Genomic DNA, 16233 nt, shown 5'->3' with positions numbered 1-16233 from the left:
TCTAAACTTCCAGTTCAGATTCGCTAGTGCGTGGGTCTAAGGATTGCATCCCCGATGCATTCCATTCAATTTCCCGGCATTCTTCTGGATGCCTATCTCCCCCTAATGCTGGGAAATGGTCTTCATCAAAGACACAATCAGCGTACCGAGCCGTATGAAGATCCCCAGTCATAGGCTCTAAAAATTTGATTATGGATGGAGTCACATAACCAACATATATCCCCATCTTCTGGTGGGGTCCCATCGCGGTACGCTGGGGTGGTGGTATTGGCACGTACACTGTGCAGCCAAACATTTGCAGATGGGAAATACTTGGTTCTTTCCCACGCACTAACTGCAAGGGGGATGTATCATGGTATGCAGTTGGCCTGAGTTGGATCAGTGCTACAGCATGCAACACCGCATGGCCCCAACAACTAGTTGACAGCTTACAATTCTACAGCAACAGCCTGTAAATCCACTTGATCCTTTTGATCAAGGACTCAACTAGACCATTTTGTGTGTGGACATGTGGTACTGAGTGTTCTACCTTAATGGCCAGGGCTAAGCAATAATCATCAAAAGCTTTTGACCTGAACTCACCAGCATTATCCATCCGAATGGACTGATTATCCATCCGAATGGACTGATTATCAGGGAAACTTGCTTTCAGCCTGATTATCTAGGCAATGAGCTTGGAGAAAGCATGGTTTCTAGTGGACAACAGGTCCACATGGCTCCATCTGGTAGATGCATCAATCAGTACCATAAAGTACCTAAATGGGCCCAACAGGGGCTGGATAGGTCCACATTTGTCACCTTGTATCCTTTGCAGGAACACAGGTGACTCATCCCTAATCTTCAGAGGGATGGTCTAGTGATCAGCTTCACTTTTGCACATGCAGCGCAAATAAAATCTTCAGGATTGGGGAAGCCTCTGACATTATGGCCAGCAGAATTGTTGATGATTCTTCTCATCATACCCAACCCAAGAAGACCTAAGCGGTCGTGCCATATTCGAAACGATTCTGTGTTTCTAAATATGGTCTTCATCGCAACATACTCATCTGTGGGCTATGTACGTGTAGTACAAACCCGTTGGTGATGAAGAGAACCTTTCCACCACTCACTTTTGGTACCTATCGAATTTAGTGATCAGCAGGTATTCAGCACGTCTCTCAATCTCAGTTTCTACATGGAAACCATTCGCACAGACATCTTTGAAGCTCAAAAGCGTGTGCTTTGAGTTGGGTTACAATAGTGCATCCTTTACAAAGATTTGTGTACCCATAGGGAGAACTAGTGTGGCACTTTCGATACCCACAATATGAGCATTGCTTCTGGCAATGGTCATAATATTTCCACTTTTCTTTGTTAATGTATGGAAATATCTAGTATCCCTTAGTATCGTGTTAGTGGTACCACTGTCTATAAGACAGAGTTCTGCTTCCGCCATCGGGTCCCCACAAACTCTGTTAAATACCACAAAATAAAAACAGAATTTAAAATAAAGAATGCATTATCATAAAGACAACATTACATAATTCCTGGGAAATATTACAACAGTTTGGACCATCTACTACATTACAAATGCTCTTTAGGAGCATACATGACCAAACTAGTACATGTGGGCATCGCTAACATGACTCTTTGAAGATTACTGTAGGTCTCCAAATATATCAAAGTCATCAACTCTCGTCCATTCGGACGCCTCCACTTGCACCGACGACCCCATCGTCATGCTTCTCAGGCCGAGCTTCAGGCTCAGTGAGGAAGTGGGACTCATGTTGACCTTTACTCTTGTTTTTGCTCTACTGGTAAAGGTCAATGAGGTGTTTGGGGGTGTGTTAATTACCGGACCAATACCCCTTTGCTCCGCATCTATAGCAATCGCCTTGCTCTTCCCCACTGTGGTCACCTCTTCCCATCTTGGGGTCGAACCTACCTTTGGGCTTTCCCTTTCCGTTGACCTTGAACATGGCACCCCTCTTCCCCTTCCACTTTCCCTTTCCACGGCCCCTCTTGCGGTTGCGTAAACTCTGAGCAACATTAGCATGTGCTTCAGGCATAGCTATGGAACCAGTAGGCTGGTCAGAATGATTGTTCATGAGAGCCTCATTCTGTTGCTCGGCAACAGATAGTACTTCACTCAACTCAGAGTACTTGGTGTACCTTGAGTTTCTATACTACTGTTGAAGTACAATGTTGCCAGGGTGGAAGGTGGACAAGGTCTTCTCGATCATATCAGCGTGAGTGATCTTCTGGCCACATAGACATAGTTTGGTCACAATCGTGTGCAATGCGGAGTTGTACGTTGCCATAGACTTGAAGTCTTGGAAGCGTAGGTTGATCCAGTCTTGTTGTGCTCTAGGGAGCACAATAGTCAGCTGCTGGCTGAAGCGGTCCTTCAAGAACAACCATAAGACTAGCGGATCCTTCTCAGTCATGTACTCGCACTTCAAGTCAGGATGAAGGTGGTGTCGTAGCTAATGCAACACCTTTGCCTTGTCCTACTTTGTGCGCTCATACTTGCTAGCTTCAGGCGGGACAATGGTGTAACACCCCAGGTGTTTGCCACGAGTTAGACTTTAGGTTTTGAGCTCAAACATGTCATGATAAGTGGTGATGATCATGTTAAGGTTAATCCATGAAAGTAAGCCCCAATTTAAACTTGGATAATGCACCCTTGCTTACATATAGGCCCTTTTCAAAGTGCATGCTTGGGTGACATTAACGGAACCTCTCTCATGTGTCCCACATCAATCACTACCTATAGTGATCCCTAGAAAAGTTTCATGAAGATGGACATCAACAGTCACATGAGGAGTTAAGCTATACCCTTGCTTGCAATACTTTTGCTAATTGATTTCAAATATGTGATGTCAACCAAAACTTTACAACCCAATCTACATTCCACGGCTGCAGTAGGCTACAGTTGTTTTCCTGCCTTGTTTTATGTTTGTTGGGAAAAGAAATTTCATAGTGAGTGAAATGGAAATCTTATCCTTTGTAATTGTTTTCTCCACCATTAACCTTATCCATCCATTCTCTCCTCCTATACACCACCAGCAGCAGCCCCTCTCCTTCCCCACCACACTTCTTCCCCACCAGCACAAAGGCAGCAGTCCCTCCTTCCCCTTGGAGCTGCCCTACTCCTTCTCCTCTCCTTCTCCTCTCCCTGTTGATGCTGATGGCGCCCTTCCTCCTCTCCTCCCTTCTCCCAGCCAGGGCGCCCTCCCTTCCCATCCTCACCTTGGAGAAAGCCCCCTCCTCTTGCAGCAAGCTAGGGCGTCCATCTTCCCCTCCCTTTACTGCAGCAAGCAGCAACCCTGCTCTAGTCTCCAATGGTGCATCTTCCATGAAGATTGGTCTTCTCCATCTCTTCCTGCTTCCCTAGGGTTTGTGGGTGACCAAGGTGAGTTGGATTTCGCCCTTCACTGAATGAGTTTAGTGTTTAGGTAGAGTTGGCCATGGGAATAAGTGGATTAGTGAGGGAGAAAAGTTGTTGTAATGTTGTTCCTCGGATTTCAGAGTGACAGTTTCTGCAGATTTTCTTAGGGAAGCAATCAAGGCAACTTAGAAGATGAAATAGGTGTTTTCGTCAACTACAAAGTTGTAGAGGACCTTCAGATCTACTATCTCGTGAAATATCATGATTTTATCCCATCAGGTTTGAGAGTTATGAATTTTCAAAGTTTGCTGTCAGGTTTGAACTGCATCCTGTACAGATCTGAAGTTTGGTGTGTTTTCGATCATGTTAGTTCGAAATTAGATTTTGCTGATAACTAGGAAATTGTAGTGTTTTTCGTGAGCTTTCCAAATTGTTAAAGAACAATAGTTTTGGTTGGTTTGAACTCCAGTTATGTATTTCTGAAGTTTATATCAGTTTTCTGTCCTAGTTTGTGCAGCGGTGCTTGTTTGTGTTTGTCTTCAATCTTGTCTACTTAGGAATCAGGCCTATGCTATAATTAGAAAGTTATAGAGAATTTCCTATACTTTCTAAAATGCTAAAGAACATAATTTGTCATAGCCTTTAGCTCCCTATATGTTTTCCCTAAGTGACTGTGCTACTGCTGTCCTAAACTTTCAGGTTTTGCAATTGCATAATGTTAGCTATGTGCATACCCTCACTGGAGTGTATTTATTATATGCAAAAAGGGATGAAGTATGGTTTCGTTGCCATGTTATGGTGATATTGTGGCCTGAGAAATACTAACATAGCAATGTGTTTACCGAACATGGTAATCTTTAGTTTTATCTTGCTCTCACATGTTTTCTTGCATAGCAATTTGTCCATTAATAGAGGTTGCTATGATTATTCAAATGGCATGTGAAGAATTTATTTCGGAATGTTCACTATGTTTCGTAGCCTTTATTTGATGTATGTCAACTGTTGGCAACATTGGTCTTTGCCCAGATTCATGTTGGGAACTTTAATGAAATGTATCTATTTTCTGAAAATGATTTTTAGTATAGTTTCTGTTGCCTAGACAATTACATCATGATTATTTTATTTTCTGGGAATCTTGTTTATAGCAAAGTTGTAGATAATTCATCCATATAGCTGCTTTTAAAATTTGGTGGTAATTGGTTATGTGGTTTGTATGTTATGGCTGTTTAAATTTGGGTTTCAGAAATGGTTGCTCTCTGTCCTGTTAGGACCTGATTCAGTAATCCTAATATTTCGACTAGCTTAAGTTGACAATCATGCTTTGATGTCTAAATATCAAATGTATATAACTTCTTAAGCTTTCCATAATATCTTCTTGCATGTCTTTTGGAGTTATGTAACTCCAGTTATGATTTAAACAAGAAGCTGTTGTGGGCTGTCCTAAAAATGATAGATTGCTTTTATAGTTGTTTGCTTGGTATATTGCTATGTGTGATATTTTAGTGATAGAATGAGCTCTTGATGTTTATAACAAAGTTGTTCACGATTTAGTAAGATTTCTAGAGAGTCCATAATCATAATTTGTGGACATGTGAAAATGATGTTATAACTGTTTAATGTGGCATGACAGGTCCTGTCTATGCTTTGGACAGAGATGTCTTCATGGGGTTAATTGACCTTGTTAACTATGAAATCATCTTTAGATGATAATAATAAAGTTGTAGGTAACTTTATAAGCTTTCTGTGAAGTTAATAATCATGTTTGTTGGAGGTCTACAACTCCAGTTATGCTTGTTTAAAGTGTCTATCAGTTTTCTGCCTATAATTGTACCCTACTGTTTGGGGCAACAGGAGCAGTCCTGATTGTGCAATGAATTTCATAGTATAAATTATGTTTGCTGTGAAAATTGTATATAGAAAAGTTGTAGATAACTCTTTTTTCTAGCTTGTGTTAGAGTTTCTTATCATTTGGATAAATGGTTTGTGAGTTATAAGGGTATAAAGTTTATTTGTCAAAATGCTTGTTGTCTGGAATTCCTGGACCAGATTCTATAAATATGCATGTTTGACTTAGGTAACTTACTAATCATGCTAAGATGATTAAATATGAATTGTATACAATTTTATAAGCTTTTCATAATGTCTTGTTGCATGGATTTTGGATCTGTATAACTCTGGTTATGATTTATTTACTCAACTGTTGCATGTATGTCCAGAATTTGCTAAAAATGCATGAATGCTTGATTAACTTACATTGTGTGTGGTTTTAAGTGACTCATGTCTTGGTGGTGTTAATTAGTGTTATGTGATCCTATGAAAATGTGTTCATGCACTTGCATCATGCTTGTCATCTAGGTACGCTAGATGAACCGCGTGAAGGACGTGATGGTGGACCTATCGGGATGATTGAAGGACTACACAAGTGTTGTGAACTTGGATGCCGTCAAGATGGCGCAAGCTAACTTAACTGACTTGTGTCGGATTCCAGGCAAGCCCCGGAGCATTCTAAGTCTCCTACCCTCTCTTTTTATAAAAGCACAAGAGTATAACTTTATATGATGCATTAGGTGATTGGAGTTGAATGAAACCGTTGGTGCATATATTCCTACCTTGTCCACTATACGAAACTACCTGAACCCTTACTAGTATAAGGAAGACGTTCTATGCTTAGCTATGCTTAGCTCGGTAGAAGCCAGGTGATTTCCTGTCACCTGCGAGAGATTGGTGGATACCTGATCACGGTTGGCTATATTTGCTATCGTGGAAATAACCATGTGCTAATAATGAATTTGAGATCGGGTGGGATGACGATAGTGAAGCAACAAGGCATGGAGGTCTTGAGTGTGAATCTATCCCCGTCTGTGTCGGTTAAGGACCGAATCGCTGTACGTCCTTGTGTCATGTTGAACGCATGCCTAACACTTAGTTGGCCGGATAAGTCGTTCCGACCGCGAAGCCTACGAGTGCAACTCAGGCCGGATACCCCGTTCTGTATGAGTGCGCACCCCGGTTGGTAGCAAGGATGTGCGGGGAGTCAATGGCGTAAGCCCAAGGTGTCAGGTTAGAGTCCTGCCCTGGCAGATTGGCGGTCCCTGGGGGTGCGGCGCTGGACGGACCCGCGAATTGGTTCGGAGTTGTGCTAAAGGTGATCCGAGCTGCCCTCGCGAGGTATGCTTGGGTGAGTGCTAGGAATACCCCTCCAGCTGGATAGGAATCGATTCGAATCGCCGTCTCTCCCGGATAGTGAGAACTTGACTCGAGCAGCGGCAACGTAGATACACTAAATGAAACATAATGGTTATGATGATGATGATGGCTATATGATAAACCGGATATGGTTATTAATGTGATGCTTAATAATCAAGTGATTGCTATAGAATAGGTGCAAAATCTAGCTATGGTAGCTTAACCGAACTTGATGCTAAAATATTGACTAAAAGGTTGAAAGTAAGGACTCGTGATAGTAATGCTCTTTTTGGCAAAGTTATGCTATCCAACCAACTCCACCAAATAGCCTTGCATATCTTTGAGAGTCTTTTATTTTCTCTCCTGTCAGGTAAGTCTAGCTGAGTACATTTGAGTACTCAGGGTTTATCCCACCATGTTGCAGGTGAAGTCTTCAGCCTGCTAAGGATGGTGGCTAACTGCTGGTGGGCTCGGTGATTATATATAGTGTTCTCATCTACATGCTTTTGTCGGAGGATGTCACTTATGCTAGCAATGTATTTGAAACTTATGTTATTATAATCATTTGAAAGCTATGTTGTTTTCTAATCGATTTGGAAAATCCAAACTTGTACTTTTATTTGTGAACTCCTTTGTAATATTATTTTCGCTACAAATCTCCATGTATGTGATGTGTATTTGCTTAATCATGCGATCTTGGTGTAAAGTTGATTTACCGAGGTCCTTCGTGACACTCGGCAGACTACCGGGTTTATATAAGTGAGAGTATGCGTGTGTCAACGTGTTAAACGGGGACAGTCGTACTTAACCTTGTATAAATTGGGTGGTTCTGTCACAAATGGTATGATCGAGGCCCATGCCATCGAGTCTGATCTCGATGTCGGTCGCCCAAGTGAGGTAGTTGCTGCCATCCACGGCGAGCATCTCGAAATCCCTCTTTGCGATGTCTGACATGCCTGCACAATTAATGCGCAGGATTAGTAGATGACGGTGCCTAATCTTCAGGATTACGACTTAATATAGTCTTTAGGACTATATAAATTTCTCAGGTGTAATCTTCAGGATTACTTTGTAATGAAATATTAAGAATTGCAATAAAATAAACATACGAAAATTAAGCGTAATAGATAATTGTGAAAAATAAATAATAGCGACAATAATAACAAATAAATAAATATGGCGGACTTCGGGCCGCACATGATTCACGGACTTCGGGCCGCATATTTTTTATTATAGTGGGCTTCAGGTCACTATTTCTGTGCAAATAATATGCGCTGCCCACCCTAAATGGGCTAAGCAGGCAAATTCGCCCTTTATGAGATGACCAGATCGGCTCAATCAATCGTGACCGTCCATCGCTCAGATTCTCCCAAAGAACATATAAATGAGAAGGGTAAACCCTAACCCACTCATTCTTTTCTTTCTCTCTCTCTTCCTTATCCTTTTCTTTAGGAAGACAGACAGGAGAGGAGATGGCCATGGAGGAAGGTGGCGCTCGTGCCTGGCCGAGGGCCGCGCCCGCGCCTCCCGAGGCCGCGCCCGTGCCTCCCGGGGTCGCGCCGAGTTCACCCGCGCAGGGACGCGCCATGCCACGACGCGTCGCACCGCGCTAGGGCCGTGCCCGCGCGTCCGCCTGCGCCGGGGCCATGCCGTGCCGGGGCTGGGCCTGCGCGTCCGCCCGCGTCGGGGCCCGCCGTGCCGGGGCCGGGCCTAGTCCGCGTACATTTGCTCCTGTTCCGGATGACAGTGACCGGATCCGCTCACCTTCAGGGCAGCGGTGCTTTTATTTCACTCGCACATCTTTATGATGGCGGCATGGTATTGTGCTAGTGTAATCGTGTATGTGTTTGTTCATGAACAAGAGAGTACTAAATGAATCGATTTCTCACCTATTACCTTTTTAGCTCGGTAGGGCTCGTGCTGATAACGTCTTAGAAATCGTTCAACGAATTGCTCACAATACACTGAAGAACACAAAGATTTGTGCACAGAGAGTTTCTCTTTTCCGGTGTGTCTTACAAGCATGAAAGTAACCCTCTATTTATAGGGGACAAAGAGAATGGATACAACGATTTTACACATTGACTCCCTTTCTCTTCTTCATAAATTTAGCCACCATTCAAAGTCCTCTTTTTCATACACTATAGTTGGAGTTTGGTTTTCAACAGTTATGTTGTATATTACATTTATAATAATTATTTGTGTACTATGTTTGTTATTTTTATTCGTGTAATATATTTATGTAGTAATTATTTGTATAATTATATGTTGTATAAGTGTTTTAATTATTATTTTATAATATATTTGTATAATTATGATGTGTAATATATTTACATAATAATTATTTGTATAATTATATGTTGTATAAATGTGTTAATTATTATTAGTATAATTATATTGTATATTATATTTGTAATAATTATTTGTGTATTATATTTGTATTAGTATTCGTGCAATATATCTATGTAATAATTATTCGTAAAATTATATGTTGTATAAATGTGTAAATTATTGTTTTATAATTATGTTGTATACTATATTTGAAATAATTATTTGTTTAATTATTTGTATTATTATTTGTGTAATATATTTGTATTAAGTATTTGTATAATATATTTATATAATTATGTAAATAGGTATATAATGCATATGTTTTTATTCATTTGGTACAAATATATAACGTATATGTCAGATTATTACCGATATGAGTTCTCCAAGTAAGGATCAAGCACCAGAGTCCCACCACACAGATCAACCATCAGGGTCGCACCATATGGACCAAGTACGAGGATCCACTCCTTCGTATCACACCCATATCGACCCTGCCCCTAACGTAGATAGGAAGACTCGTCGTGAATTGAGACGTGACCCTGATTACAATCCACAAGAAGATGATGTAAAAAATCCATGATTTCATGTTTGTATCTAATTACATTATTTCATAATGTCTATATATACTCATCCATGATTTCATATGTGTGCCTTTTTGCATGAATAGGAGGTGTTGTCTCAGGTGCGCGAGATCTTAGCTGAAGAAGTGCCACAAGAAGACGCACCAGAAGCGACCGAGACGACGACCACTGATAGTTCAAGGAAAAGGAAGCAGAGTGATAAAAAACGAGGTGACAGAGGATTGAACCAGTGGCTGGATAACACATATAGTGTCACAGAAGTGAGTCCAAAAGGATAGCCCCTAGCTCCAGCGGAGACCCTACCTAAGTTTCAGAATGCACTTGGTTTCTTGGTTAGGGACAATCTTGATATAACAATCCGGTAGTGGAAAGATGTGTTAGATGATGTCAAATTAAATGTGTGGAATCTAACAAAGACGAGGTTTGTTTCGCCTCAAGGTTTAGAGCAACTCGTAAAAGAATATGCACTAAAACAGTGTGCAATCATATTTCAAAATTGGAGATATGAGATGAATACCAAGTGGGCAAAGAAAGGGTTGGACCTGACAAAAAGGTATAAAATTACGCCAGGTCAGTCGGCAGTTTTTCTGGAGCAGAGGAGTGACCCAAACTTCTTAGCTCTAAGTGAAGCCAATTCCAAGCTCATAAAGAAGAACAAGTACTACCACCGCCTATGCACAGGTGGTTACCAGGGTTAGATTCCCACACGGAGTGAAGAAGAGGCTGTGAAGAAGGCTTTAGGGTTGCCTGTCTTGTCTAAATAGCTTGGCAAAAGGACCGCAAATTGGATTCGTTCTTCAAACCAGGAGAGACTGAGACTGGTGTGTCTTTTGCTGACCCAATGGTCGAAGAAGCTGCAAAGAACATTTTTGCAGTGGCAGCTAAGAAGCATAAAGGATCGTTCAAGCCACAATGGGAGAGAGACATCCTTACAGCTGGTTTGGGTAACCCCGAGCATCCTGGTCGTGTACGAGGCATCTTATCCAAAGAAGGATGGAAAGAAGGATTCAGTGAAGAGTGGGCAGGTATGTACAAGAAACATGATCGATATAAGGAAGCAATGGCGGATTATTTTAAGGACGAGTCTAAGAAAGACTTCAAAGACATGATGTCTCAAATGATATTCAATCCTCCACCTGAATTGTTGCAGCAATTGGCAAGTGTGATGTCTATTCAATAGATGACCACTCAGGGTCCCTAGCTGTAGCTAGTTCCAACAATGGTCACACAGACTCTAGTGGTTCCTAGCAGTGTCGCATCTACGGGTCACAAGGATCACTATCCAGTTGATGACATCGATATTCCTGTGCCTGGCTCCCTAGTCATAATATATGGTATTAACAATATTCGTACAAGAGAAGCAGCCACAGGTAGGACATCAGTACCATGGTCATGATATTTTAGAATAGTACTGTAGGGTGAAAGTGTCGACGGTCATCCAAGGATACGAGGATGACATGTTAGAAATCTCCGGTCTTGAGGGTATTGAGAAATTTCGACAAGTTATCAAGAATTTCATCCTTTGGGCTCGATGGGATGTCCAATTGTGTGAGCCGCCGCCACCACCCTCTCAAGCCAAGTCTCTTCCTAACCCACCATCATCACCTGCCCAGTCTCTTTCTACCCCACCATCATTGTCATCATCACCGATCTTGCCCCCTCTCGACCCACCATTATCACCTGCCCTGCTATCTTTGCCACCAGAGCCATTCAATTATCCAGCTTCCCTACCATATAAAGATCCTAAACAGATGACTCCGCCACCTGAACAACGAAAGAAGAAATTTTATGTACCCAAATTGGATTCCCCTTTCGAGCAAGAAAAAGAGTGCTGGCACAACCAAATTTTTATCAGGAATTGCACAGAACGAACGAGACATACCATTGACTTGGCTGAGCACGAGAAGTCAGCACAAAAGTCTACGACAATTATCGTAAATATTAGGAAGCCAACATGGGAGGATTACCAAAATATGCCTAATACGTATGCGCTGGGCAGGCCTCTACTCACTTGGGATAAACTGAAAAAGGTCCTAGCTGGTATAAAAAGGTTGCATGACTAGTACATGAGAACTTTTGCTATTGGCATCGACACGATCAACGTGTCTGTACCACCAACAGCTTTTGTTAGTGGCCGTCAAACAGTCGTTATTACCTTCGAGGACATATGGTTGATGATAAACCTTCAGAGACTCGACGTATAACTCATAACGGTGTTTGCATTGTACGTGTCAATCATACTAACACATACATGTGTTCTTATTAGTTCGTTCTATCAATTTTTTAATATTTGACATGCACGTGTGCCTTGCAGAATGCAATATATTTAGTAGGAGAACCATTATGGTTCAAATCCATAGTCCAATGCAAGTAAAAGGGTTGGGTATCTAAACCAAATGAGAATATGTGAAAATGAGCACAAATTCACAGTTGGTGCAGATAATGATGAATTAAAGGGGCTGACACCTGAAGAAGCTAAGCAACATATAGAAGAAATGAGCAAGAACTTTGAAGCCAAATACGCCGTCTACCTAGGACACGTAATGCTTCAGTATCAACACAACGAATCCATAGTGGCCCCATACAACTTTGAGTAAGTGTGAGTTTGAATTCATCAAATGAATAATTTCACTACACATGCATCACAAATTTGATTCATGCAAGGACCACTGGATCTGCTTCATCATTAATCCCAGGGATGGAAAGGTGTTGGTCGTGGACTCCACAGATTATAATCCTTCAACTTATGCAACATTCCTGACCATCTTAGAGCGGTAAGCCGAGATGTTCATTCATACTTTTTCGATGAGATCGGGTATGAGAATAACATGATTATTCTTTTCAAGATCATAAGGCATATATGTTTTATAAGTTTAAAGGCGGAAGATGTGAGTCATCAAAACCAGGGCAGCCACTGCAAATGTTTTATAATTGGCTGGTACGTATGTAAAATTATGAATACATATTATATCATATATGTTGGAACTAATAACCATAATGACCACTTGCCAATTATATGTAGTGCCACAAGCAACCAGCCGGATCGGTCCTCTGTGGATTCTACGTGTGCGAGTTCATGAGAGAGAACGGAAGATACATCAGTAACCCTTCTAAGGTAACATATACTAATAGTGATTTATATAGTTTTGTCATTGAAGTTACAAATCTATTACTTATTGTAATAAATATATGGTGGTTATAATCTTCCTTTCTAGAAATATGATATAAAAAAGGCGAAGCACATGACCCAAAGTGCTTTATACAACATAGTTGAGGACCTATGCACATTCATCTTGAAAGAAGTCATTCCATATGAAGAAAATATCACAATACCACCAGCGTCTTAGCAAGGCCAGACTATAGAGTGCTAACGGAGATAAGTAGACTAAACCTTAGTAAAGATGAATATTAGAGCAAAGTGGAAACTTTGATGTATGTAATATATGATGTATATACATTTAACTTTATCTTTGCAAGCATAAACTTTGATGTATAAATGTATAATATAATTAAATTATATGTTCCTATAGTTGACATGATCCAATAGGTTTATATATATAATATGGTTTGCAGGGAACATTTGAAAATGGGCGGAACGTTTGAAAACTTTCCACAAGCGGTTTTATTAAGAAAACTGCGAGTGGAAATATACTTACACTGGTGGTTCTCTTTAACGAACTGCCAGTGGAAATGGATTTCCACTGGCGGTTGTCTGGCAACCACTAGTGGAAAGTTTTAATTTCCACTGGCCCCAATGCGAGCAGATTTGAAAAACACCTGTGCAAATATTTTCGGAACCGCCGGTATATGGCTTTATTGTACTAGTGGTTCAATTGAAATAGATAAAAAGATGCATAACCATAGAAACCCAAATAAAAATTTCCCTACCTATTTATATCTATATCTATCTTTCTGTTTGATACTAAATTTGCTCAATAAAATTTCGGACAATATTTGACGAAATTGCGTGCTAAAATAAACCCTACAGAATAATCTCTTGTATGAAAATGATGAATAGTTGCTCTACCGTAATTTCTTTCAAGTACCTAGTTTTCAACCTCAAACTCTCTCGAGTTTTGGACACAATTATTTTTATTTGACGTCTACTCTAAACCTGAAACCTATGGGTAGGAAATGCTTGATATAAGTCTAACCAGTTGACGGATATGATATGGGAACGTTTTGAGCTGTTGTCTATCTTATTCCTAGAGATACTAAAGTTCTTGAGAATGTATCTTTGAAAATCTTAAATTACTGCATTGAAAGCCCTAGTTTAGTTTTGGATAATTGATGAAACCCTAGTACTAACCTCTATGCTAAGTGTGTATAGACTTAATGAGGTTGGTACATGCCAAGTGATGGAGCAAGAGATGATCATGGTGATAATGGTAATGACCACAAGATGATCAAGTGCTCAACATGGAAAAGAAGAAAGAGAAAAACAAAACCATATGGAGATCAAGGCAAAGGTATTGCTTAGGGTTTTGGTTTTGGTGATCAAGACACCATAGAGGGTGGGATCACATTTAGGATAGATAGCCATACTATAAAGAGGGGAATTCTTTGGCTAAGAGGTTATCAAGTGCCACTAGGTGTCATTATTCATGTGCCTGTATTTAGAACCTAGTGAGCTAACTTAACTCCTCGAAGAAAATGATTGTGAAAATGCTAACACACGTACACTAGTTGGTACACACTTGGTGGTGTTGACACACTTTTAGAAGGAGATGAAGTTTGAAGGGTAGAGAGGGGTGCGGGTTCCTCTCTCTTTTGAGAAAATGAATTGCTTATTTTTTATGGCACAGGTGGAAAGTTTGGAGAAGTCGCGGGAGTGTTTTTCACTAGAAAGACGCTCGTCCAGTGCACTCCTGGTTTCTAGCGAGGTTAGGGTTGAGCATCGGATGCTCTACACCGGACGCGGGTTAGACCCTATTTGTGCGTCTGGTGTGGCTTGACTTTAGTAGGTTCTTTTGCATGAGAGCACCAGACGCTTAGGGTGCGTCCGTTGATGTGAGTCTGGTGTCCCTACGCGTTTGCAGTGCTCTCTAGGTAAGGGACCGGACGTTCAGGGTGCATCCGATGGTGTGGGTCTGGTGACCCCGCGTGTTTGCAGACCTCTCTTCGTACGTGACCGGTGTACACCGGACACGTCCGGTGCCAACTTGAGCTCGATCGGTGGTTCATTTTTGACAATTAGAGATCAATGTGCCTAGTTCAAGTAGGGGACACGTGGCTTCCTCTGGAGCACTGGACGCAGGGTCTGTGCGTCCGGTGGTCTCCTACAGCGCGCCTGGTGGCCCCGTATTTGGCCCAGCGAAGGAGCCAACGACTCTATTTATTTGAGGGGCTTATAAATACGTGTTGTCCGGCTTGGGGCTCACTCTCATGGCATTCTTGACTACTTGACATCCTTGTGAGCCTAAGCAAACACCTCCCACTCATCTCCTTTATAGATTAATCATCTTTGTGAGATTGGGAGTGATTCTAAGTGCATTTGCTTGAGTGATTGCATCTAGCAGCAGAGGAGCATTGGCACGAGTTCATGATTGTTCGTGACCATCTCCGGATGATTGTGAGGGGTTTTGTGCCCAACCCGATGGGGAGCTAAAGGCAACTTTAGTGGATTGCGTGTGTCTTTGAGCTACCTCACTTGTGGGTATGTTCTTGTGGTGTCCTAGTGAAGACAAGGTTCGTGCTATACCTCTTAGCCACCGAACCACAAAGTGTTGGTTGACACAATGGGGATGTAGCATGCCAGCAAGCACGTGAACCTCGAGAGAAAATTGTGTCTTCATTGTGATTGTTCGTTGGATTTCTTCCGGTGACTGGACTTCATATTATTGTGATTGGTTCATCCCCTCTATGCAGTGGTATAAAGATCAAACCCTCTTTCTTACATTCTTGCAAACTAGAGTAGCTTACTTGTATAGAAACTTTAGGTAGCTCTCTAGTGTAAGTAGTGACATAGCTCTTGTGTGCCTAGTGATCATATCAACTAGAATTGTTGGATAGGTGGCTTGCAAACACCCCATTAGAGCTAGAGCAAAAGGCTTCGCTTTGTTATTTACTAACCCCTTGCTCTAGTGAGTTTGTAGAATTTTTAAATAGGCTATTCAAGTGGTATCAGAGCCGTGATTACCTTTTTGTGAAGGCTTAACAACCTCGGTGCTCAAATTATGGCTCAAATAGTGTTCAATCATGTTGGGGGCAAACCACCGTTCTTTGATGGCATAAGTTCATTTGACTATTGGAAGAGAAAAATGAAAATGTACCTTGGATCAATCAACGATAGAGTGTGGGAAGTCATAGAAAATGATTTTGTGATCCTTGATCCCGCCAACCCCACCGAGAATGAGAGAGACAATAAACAATACAATACTATGGCTCTCAACACAATATACAATGGCATTGATTCAAAGGTGTTTGAACAAGTCAAAGATCTTGAGAAGGCAAGTGAAGTGTGGACAAGGCTAGAAGAGACATATGAGGGCACTACAACGGTAAAAAGTGCCAAGTTATACATGCTCAAGGACAAGCTATCCAACTTTAAGATGAAGGATGATGAGTCAATCCTAGAGATGTTCTATAGGCTCCAAGTCATCATCAATGATCTCAAGGGCCTTGGTGAGAAAGTGAAGGATGAGGACTTCATTCATAAGTTCTTGATGTGCTTGCCCAAGAGGTTTAAGACATTGAGAATCATCATATTTAGAGGAGGATTGATGGATGTATCTCCCAATGAGGTACTTAGAGATATCATGACCC

General features: G+C 41.3%; 1 protein-coding gene across 1 annotated transcript; it reads right to left on the bottom strand.

Moving 5' to 3' along the window:
• Nucleotides 1106–2426, bottom strand: LOC110437570. Its single transcript, XM_021466044.1, has 3 exons — nt 2181–2426; nt 1925–2099; nt 1106–1170 (listed from the first exon to the last, which is right to left on the bottom strand). The coding sequence occupies exons 1-3, from the start codon at nt 2424–2426 to the stop codon at nt 1106–1108; spliced, it is 486 nt and encodes a 161-aa protein (XP_021321719.1).

The sequence above is a fragment of the Sorghum bicolor genome, chromosome 8 (genome assembly GCF_000003195.3).
Source record: "Sorghum bicolor cultivar BTx623 chromosome 8, Sorghum_bicolor_NCBIv3, whole genome shotgun sequence".
NCBI lineage: Eukaryota > Viridiplantae > Streptophyta > Magnoliopsida > Poales > Poaceae > Sorghum > Sorghum bicolor.
The sequence above is the reverse complement of the archived record's forward strand: the minus strand, read 5'-3'. Positions and strand labels throughout refer to the sequence as shown.

What these genes read in the sequence shown, in the direction of transcription:
- LOC110437570 (XM_021466044.1), bottom strand. Translation starts at nt 2,426, where the DNA reads ATGACTGAGAAGGATCCGCTAGTCTTATGGTTGTTCTTGAAGGACCGC. An exon ending in CCTTCCACCCTGGCAACATT is followed by an intron (nt 2,100 to 2,180) that starts GTACTTCAACAG and finishes GCCGAGCAACAG; the next exon opens with AATGAGGCTCTCATGAACAA. An exon ending in CGGAAAGGGAAAGCCCAAAG is followed by an intron (nt 1,171 to 1,924) that starts GTAGGTTCGACC and finishes GTTTCCATGTAG; the next exon opens with AAACTGAGATTGAGAGACGT.